Source organism: Podarcis cretensis (genome assembly GCF_951804945.1).
Source record: "Podarcis cretensis genome assembly, chromosome: 1".
Taxonomy (NCBI): domain Eukaryota; kingdom Metazoa; phylum Chordata; class Lepidosauria; order Squamata; family Lacertidae; genus Podarcis; species Podarcis cretensis.
The window spans coordinates 85,956,044-85,964,943 of NC_137170.1; the positions used below are offsets into that span (position 1 = coordinate 85,956,044).

The following is an 8,900-nucleotide window of genomic DNA, read 5'->3' on the forward strand; positions in this document are numbered from 1 at the left end:
CAGCTGTGAAATTTAGAGCCAATGTAAGAAACAGAAGACAAAACCCCCTGAAATGATTCACATTTAGGGGTGCAGCATATTCTTTGAACTACAGAGGTGCCTTGTGGATTTTCATGACCATGGAAATGCTCCAAGATTGCTGGTCATCCTAATGATACAAGTTTAAAGCAGGCTGATCACTTTTCAAGTTTGTGAGCTTTTCTTTTTCTAGCTGGCTTCTCCTGGAAGAATTAAGCTGTTGGCAAGAGTTTATGACAGGTTGTTCCCCCTTGAGATTTCAAAGCATTTGTGGCAGGGAATGGCTTAGTGGTCTGTGAGCGCTTCATTTAAAGAAATCTTAATATGGGAAGCCTTAATTTGAGTCCTTCCTATATTAGACACAGGGATTGGCAGAGAATCTGGTGTTCCTGGGGCTATTAATGGGGAGACACGGTTAAATTTCCAAGAGGGCTCTCAAGAGTCTTGTGGGCAGAATGATGAAGAACTGGCATGTCAGCACTGTGCAATTTAGCCAGCGTCAATTATACCAAAGAGCTTTTATGCCAGAGCACAAAAAAATGCACTTGGGACACTTGCAGTATATAACACTCCACTGAGATTCCTAGAATCTAAATGAGAAATCACTGCACTGGAACTGTCCATACTAAGAAAATAGCAATCACTGTGCAGTAGCCATGAGGAGACTGCTATCCACACAGACTAGACCTCGGCACCTTTTTCAAACGGTCCTTGTAAGCAGGGTTCAGATGCTGTAGATCATGGATTGAGAAACATTTGGTCCTCCTGATGGTTTTGGACTCCCAGTGCCCATCAGTCCCATCCAGCATAGGCAGTGGCCAAGGATGATGGGAGTTGTAGTCCCATAACATGTGGAGGGCCACGTTTCCTATCCCTGTTGCAGATAAAGATTCCACAAGAAAGCTTTGATTCACTTTCTTATATTCCTCCACTCATTATTCATTCATACAGACTGCAGCCAGAGTTTTCCCCGAAACAGCTGATGTAACATCTAAAATCACCTCCTACTGGTCTAAACTCAGAAACACTACTTTGCCCTCATTTCCCTTGAACATCCTTTCAGATCAGTTTCCCTTGAAGGTCTGCCATCTCCTGAATGACTCCATTGCCAGCACACCCATCTGTCAGGTCACACCTTTAGAACTACACTTGATAGCTTCCTCCCCTTTCATGTGAGGAATGTTAGAGCTCCATCTCAGGCTCCTCTGTGCCCCAGTACTGGACGAACTTGCCACTCACACCAGGTTTTTCTTTTCTGCTGTTGGCTGTATAGCTTTGCAATCATGAGCGACCTGAAATCCAGTGTGGTCAGAATGGAGTTTGATTTTCCCATATATAGTCAGGGTACCATGATGCATTTTGCTCAGCCTCCTTTCAAGACCTCAAGCATCCCTCTGCGATTACGTTCTAGTGACTAAGTCATCCGCAGCATCTGGGTTAGAATCCAAAGTTCTTGCTTGTGGCCCAGATTATTACAGTATTGCCTTCTCTACCTGTGTGATACTTTCCTCGCTCCATCCATGGCCCCATCCTTGCCTCTGTACTACTGTTTAGCATGCTGATTCAAGACCCAGTCTTCTGACTCCTTTGCCATGCTTCTCTCTTGCCTTTACACCAGGGCTGACTACACTCAACTCCCATCACCCTCAACCATCATAGCCTATAGTTAGGGTTGATGGGAGTTGCAGTCCAATAGCATCTGGGGGACCACAGGTTAGCCATCCCTGGCTTACATGATCAGTCTATTTATATTCTCATTCTGAGGCTGATTCTATTCCTAATATTTCCCACTTTCTTCCTAGGCTGCAACACAATAGGCCACCTGTCCTGTTGTTTGTTGAAAGTCCTCCTTTTTGTGACTGTGCTTAAATGCTTTGTTTCCTGCATCTATCCCAACAACAAACACCTGAAGTTTGGGAGGTAAATGTCTAAAGAAGGAATAGATTGCTACCTCTTTCACAAGCCAGGGAAAATTGTCACCACAACTCCTGGTTATTTCATTACTTCTGTGATCTTGGGTGTGTGTGTGTGTGTGTGTGTGTGTGTGTGTGTGTGTGTGTAGGGTGTCTTAACAGCAGGAAGACCTGAACCTGGACTTGGCCTTAGTAGTTCTGAGAATAGAGTTACTAACTGGCAGTGGGTGTCTGTGTTTGGACTGAAATCACCATGACTGACTTGGGGATTGCAGGGGGGTGGGAAGGTTGCAGTTTTTATAAGGTTCTTTTTGAATTTGTACGACCTTCCAGTTTTTTAGTGTGTCTTCAGTTCACATAGTATAACGGAACATCTGGCTGGATCTAATTTAGTGGCTGGACAGGCTTTCCCCCTGTATGTTGGGATGGGGAACCTGTAGCCCAGCAGACATTGCTGAATTGCAGCTCCAGTCACCCCTGACTATTGAACATGCTGGCTGGGGCTGATGGGAGCTAGAGTCCCAACATCATCTGGAGGGCCACAGCTTTCCCCATCCGTACTGTATCTAAATCCCACCATAGCATTTCTGCCCCTGTTGGTCTACACAACTGACTGCAACCTGCATGGGATCAGGACCTTCTCACAGAAAGCATGTGGGTGGCCTGGCGTGGATCCATGGGGGAGAAAGCATTTGCTCCATTGGATGTCAGACCTGGCCCGTGAAACAGTTTTATCAGGCTCTTGGCAGCCCTGCCAAATGCTAAGCATGTGGTATGCATTTTGCCCATGGTTTCATATGCAAGGAGAGGAAATTTGTTTGCAAATGTTGCGAGATATGTGAGTTATTCCATACTTTAAATGTGATTATTGGGAGGGCGTGTTATAAACAGTGCCCTGTCTGATAGCTACGCAGAGGCTGAATTGTAAAGCCTGGCCACCTGTGAGGAGGTTGGGCTGTGCATCAAACTATACTTCCGGTTTCCGGACTACTGCCTGGAGAATAGAGTGGTCCCTGAGAACACAGAACTTGGCCATCCCTGTGCTACAGCACTGAGCCAGGAGTGTGGGAAACGGCTGTCTATATGTGCCCCTAAAACTGAAGCCTGTCTCTCAAAATGTCCTACTCGAGCCTCATTTGTGCCGCTTTCCGTATATAAGCCTGTTACTGTCTTGTCGCAATAGCACACAGAACCTTCAAACCATTCCCTATAACTTTTCCCTTTCCCCTCTTTAATTTCCTGGCTGCAGGCTTAAGATCAGCAAACCTAAACCAGCAGCAAACTTAATGAGGAGCATCTGTACAGAAAGGGCATGCACGTGGAAGTGTGTGTGTGCGTGCGCATGCACGCGGGTGCGCTTACACACACAGATGTGTGCGAACCCACGGGGCTGGACAGCAGGAGGTCTACCTGTCCGAACTCTGCGGCTGCCTTGAACTCATCTTATTGTGGGAAAGAAGCCAGTGCTGATATAAGGCACAGTGCAGGCCCAGACTGAGACAGTGGCAAGATTTCCTCTGTTGCCCATTTACTGGGCAAGTTGTACTGTACAATGTAGTGCTCACAGTCAAGGTTTATGTTATATCCCACTTTTCTTCCATCATGAAACCCAAGGCAGTTGACATGGGATTCCCAGGTAGTCTCTCATCCAGGCACTGACCAGACCCAAACCTGCTTAGCTTCAGCAAGGAAGTGGTCCAATGTGCCTTCTGACCACAGCCAGACCTAGTCTCGTTTCTATCTAGTGTGCCATTTTCCCTAGATGAAAGTTGTGTGGGGCAACCCCAGTAGCTTGTGGCAGCACTCAAATGGGTGAAGGTGTGCTTGTACACCAACTCAAGACTGGCTTTCCAGTCCTCAGGTGTGAAACCTATGAAGTAGCCATCAGGAAGACAGTGGCTTAGATTGCATGCTAGGGTATATTGTCCTCAAAGGGCTCCAGGCACCCTTCGTTTTAGGTATTAAGCAACGTGGCTGTTAAAAGTATTATGTTTCTGAATAGGACTGTTACATGCATGAATTTAGTGCGCATCCTGTCTCATACCTTACTATCCTTACACTGACTGTTTACATTCTGTCTGTTTACTAGTTATATATAGCCACACTGTTATACTAAGCAAGCCCCATCTCAAACAGATTTCTACCCTTCTCACGCACTGAAATTAATTCCATCCCCCACTTTTGTTCTGAGCAGGGCAAGAGCTTACTCAGATGCTGCCATTCGCAAGAGGGGACATCCTTATGCACACAACCATGTGTGTGCTTTTTCAAAAGCGCATCCCAAGGTGTCCCACTAAGCCACCGGACAGTACAATAAAACACTTTGACTCCTAAGAAGAGAAGGACAAGAGTAGTTGGCCTTTCCACACGCAGTTCACAGCAATGATTTTGCTATGCATCAACACCAGGAACAAAACTCATTCAAAGCTGACACTTTTGGGGGCTCTTAATGTCTTTGCCAACTTGGGATGGACAGTTGGAAATGGAAAATAAGCCAATAGTAAAGGCTCCCAGCCCCATTACCTCTGAGCAGCAAATTTAATGAGGAGCATCTGTAGGGAAAGGAGATGCATTGGTGTGGCCATGGACATGCATATGGATGTACATGGCTGTTTTGAGCATGAGGAGTATGTATGGTCCTTAACTAGGGAGTGTATTCCAATCTACATATGGCTCCATAACATGCCTGGATACTTTCCCTGGGATAGTCCCAGCCTCTCTTTTGAGATGCTCCCTCCATAACAGTGATCTTGTGTTCCAGCCAACTTTTTATCCCTGCACATATAAGCTAAGGTTGACCTTCCTATGAGTACAGTGGACCTGCAGCCATGGTATTCCACAGCATAGAGCCTTTTCAGGTGTGACGGTTGGCTGTCTGTTTGGAGGACGGGCTCCCACATCCCCTCTTGCACACAACAGGGGGCCGTGTTGCATGCTGCTTGCCAGCCTGCCCTGGTGCCCAACTATGTAGCAGGCAAACAGGGTTCAATTCGTTTCCAAAGACATCATCCCTCTAGATAATCTCACATGCATGCACAAGTAAAGAAGACGTGTGTTTTGTGGGATCTGTGCCATTTCCCAGCACACCATTGCCCTTTCTAGTCACACCTACCCCATTCAGTTCCCTCCTGCGCAGCATCCTCCCCCCCCCCCACACGCTACCCAACTCTAAGCAGCTTTCTGCCTTAAAGCAAAAAGAGCCAACAAATGGCACTTTGACAGCCTATCAGCCCAATGTATTGCTGGGTAGGATCCCTCTCTAATTTGGGCTGTTCTGGAGAGAAATCCCTTAAAAAGATGCCTAGTCTCAAGCTGATAGCTGCAGCTGCTGGATGGGAGTGATAGAACCATTTGCGTCTATCAGTTTTAGCTCTATTCTCTCCCTCCCTGCCTGCGCTGCCCCCCTCCCATGCCTTTTCACTTTTCCTGGCTATCTCAGCCAAGGAGCAGAATTGACCAGCAGTAAAGAGACCCAAGCCGATAGACAGCATCTTTCCCCAACAGACCTAGCAGTGAGAATTTGGGCTGTTGTTCATTTGAGACATGAAAGAGCAAGTTCTGCGTATGCCTGTCTACTGGTCTCCTCGGCCTCACATTTTCCGGCATATCCCCCTCCACATTCCCTGCTTTGCCTTTTCCAGCATCCAGGCAAGGGAGAAAAAATCCCAAAGATTTTTCTGTTTTTGTTTTGCTTTGTTTGTTTGCTCTTTCTTTTTAAAATAGCTGACTCTGTGGGAGCAAGAGACTCCCCTCTCCCCCAAACAGCGTGATTGTCAAAAGAGCCAGTCCAGGAAACAAACCACTTTTGACCTTTTAAGGCTTGTTTTTACATTTTTATTTTATTTTAAACACAAGCCCTCTCCCAGAAAGCCTGGGGTGTTGTCTGCAAAACACAAAACCCCCATTGCTTATAAAAATTACACCCTGCAGGAAAAAGTTCTCTCATTCCAAGTAATCGCGCCCCCCTCCGCAACTCCTTTCCAACCTTTTCAAAGTAACAGCAAGAAAAGTTTTGTTAACCGGCTGCAAATGTTAAAACTCTAAGGATTAACAACAACAGCAACAAAAACCCCTAACATTATTTAGGAAGACTGGACACTTCCTAGGGTTTTGTGCCCCCCCTCCATCCGCCGGAGCAAAGGACGTTTCCTCGTTCTTTGCAGAAAAAAACTTGTTTCAGGGTGGTTCCCCCCTCCCCTTTCACTTCTCCTGTTCTTTGTTTAAAAACAAACAAACAAACCTTTATTTTGGTAACCAAACATACTTTCTTTCTGTGCTGGGGCAGCACTTAAAGCACGACAAGGGGGGTGGTAACCCTTTATAGCCCTTGTCTAAAATGCTGGTGACTTTGATTTTCCTCTGTCAGTTTTGGATGTTATTCCCTTACTAAGCAGCGTCTCTCTCTCCCCTTCTCTCTCTCTCTCCCCCCCCCCCCCCAGTAATCACAAACATGCATGAAAAAGAGAGAAGGGGGGGGGGCAAAGGGAAAGTCTTAAATCAGTCCCAAAGCCAGACAGACGTTTTAATCAAATCAAATTAGAATCAGCAGCGGTTTTGGGGTGGGGGGAAGATGAGGCGCATGGCAAGAACCCCCCGCCGCCCCATCCCCCCTCTCAAAACTGAATGAGATGCGAGCCCTTACCTGGACCCCCCCCAGCAACACATAGCATAGTAGACTCAGAGTTTGGGCTGGGGGCGACGCTGCGGGTTAGCAGGCAAACGGTTTTGTTCCGAAGCTCCTGGCGCAGAGTGAAAAAATTGCCTTTCTCCCCGGCTGGCTCTGCCCCCGGTTCCGTTCCTTTTTCTCCCTCCCCCCTTTTCCCTATTTGTTTTGGTTTGTGTTTGCTGGGTGTTAGGTGGGAAAAGTTGTCTGTACGCTTTTTTTTTTTGGTATGTGTGCAAAGTTTTCACCACTCTCTGTCTGTCTCTCTCTCACTCTCTCTCCTCTTCCACCTCCCGTGATTTGCTCTTTTGATTGGTGTCCAGGAATGTAAGAATATAAAAAAGAAAAAGGGGGAAAAAGTGCATACACCCTCTCTCGAAGCGGCTGCCTTTCCTTTTTCCCTCCCTTCCTTTTTTTTAAATCAAGTGTTAAGCAGAACCAGGTTGCTTTCAAGAATGTATTTGATGCAATTGTATACAAGCGGAGGGTCATTCATTTCTTTCTCCTTCTCTCTCTCCCCCCCCACCTCTCCACCCCACATTTGCCACCCACCTCAACATACCCCACTGCAGCTCTTCAAACTTTGGGGTGGGGAGGGGCAAGAGAAAGGTAAAGGAGCCAGCAGTATGCATTTCCCTCAAAGTAAAGAAGGAAGCGGGAGAAAACTTTTGTTTTGTTTTGTTAAAGAACTATCCAGAGGAAATGCCAGCCCACCATACCCCACCCTAACCCCCTCCCAACCCCGCTCTCTAGATCTCTGGATGCTGCCAAGATTTGCTAGTGGCATTTTTTAACAAAAAAAAAAGAAGAAGAAGAAAAAGAAGAAGGGGGGTCTTCCAGTAAATGCTGGAGAAATGGAACGTGTTTGTGAGGGCTCAGTTGAGGTTCTCAGTGGGGAGAGGTGGGCTGGCTTCCCTGCGCAGGAGGGGAGGCCTGCAGAAAGGTACCCGGGACTCCTACCTGCTCTGAGCTCCATCTGGTTAAAGCCCCAGTCCGGCGCAGCCCTTGAAGGTAGGTGTGTGGCTGGATGCTTCCTTTCGCCGAGGGGTCTGCATGGAGTCTGCTGCCTCCTTTATTCTGGGCCAGGATTAATAATCCCATTTGCCAATCCCACTCACTAGGGTTTGGTTGTGGGTTTGGTTTTTGTGTGTGTGTGTGGTTTGTTGTTGTTTTTTAATTTGGTGAAGATATTCACGAAACCTTCCCTTCTACCCCCCCCTTTCCTCCTTTCTGACGTGTAAAGCTTTAACCACAAAGCAAAGCCCAGTCCCAGAGGGTGGGAGTATGTGGGGGGGCATGGGGGGAGGAGGAGAGGCACCGCAGATTGGCTCCTCTCCCCTACAAAGAGACAAGGCGAGGTGAGTGTGTGAAGCCACCCTGTCTCGGGCTGAAATGCCAGATTTGGAAAAGGGAGGTGGAGGGAGATGGGGGGGGGGGAGGAAGATGGGGGGGGAAGGGGTGGGGATAGACGGGAGAAACTGACCCATTCTCTTTCTCCACTTCTTTCGCCTTTCCTCATGCTTCCCGTTCTGACTCCCTGCAGTACTTGCCTGTCAAAGAATCCCCTTGGCCCAGACTTTTGGCCCGGTCTGCGGCAGGCTTTTTGACATCCGCGCCCCAGCCAAGTGCCAAGCAACTGGGGCCAGCGGCTGCCTTCCCACTGCCCTTTTGCAGGAAACAAAACACAATGGCTTGCCAGTGGGTTGTTGTCGGATGCTTGTCCCATTCTCACAATCGGAGTGGTGGCGTTTAGTCACCAGCAGGTGACTAAACCTCCAGGCGACAGATGTCATGAAAGGCTGATGTAGGAGTGAGTACCGAGAGATAGTTTGCTCAGCAGGCAGGCAGTCAAGGGCATTGGTAAGGGGGCCTTTTGTATCTTTCTCTTCGCCCAGAAAAAAAAATTCATACACATTTGTCTCTCATTCATCCCAGTGTTCTTCCTTCCGTTCCTTTGTGTGTTTGTGTGTAATATATACATATATAGGTTCTGATCGTAATTCATTAATCAGCAAAAGTCAGTCTTATTTCAACACAAGGCTTGTGACTCAGCACTCTGCTTTCCAACTTTAGGGGCAACCTCCCTTACGCTAGATGGACTCATTGGAAAGGGGCTCTGATGAGGAAACAGGGGAGGCTGCAAAAGCGTTCAGGAGGTTGTTTGAAGGGGGGCATTAGGTTTGCTGCAGAGGAAGTATTCCTTTAAAAATAGCCATGCAAGTGATATGTATGGGAATGGAAATGTTAATACTGAAGTGATAGCAGCACCCTACTTAATGAAAGATAGTGTTGAATCTCGCATAGAA

At 47.4% G+C, this 8,900-nt stretch overlaps 1 protein-coding gene across 2 annotated transcripts in view; it reads right to left on the reverse strand.

The window, feature by feature from the left end:
• The window catches only part of CLCF1 (cardiotrophin like cytokine factor 1), a 51,454-nt gene extending 43,551 nt beyond the window's left edge, over positions 1-7,903 (reverse strand). The window contains exon 1 of one of the 2 annotated variants that reach the window (XM_079996267.1): positions 7,555-7,903. In XM_079996267.1, the coding sequence (XP_079852393.1) occupies positions 7,555-7,570 (16 nt within the window). In that variant the 5' untranslated portion in view covers positions 7,571-7,903. Of the gene's footprint in view, positions 1-6,573; positions 7,020-7,554 lie in introns of those variants that run through there. The other variant, XM_079996266.1, reaches the window with a different exon arrangement.
• Positions 7,904-8,900: the final 997 nt, after the last annotated feature.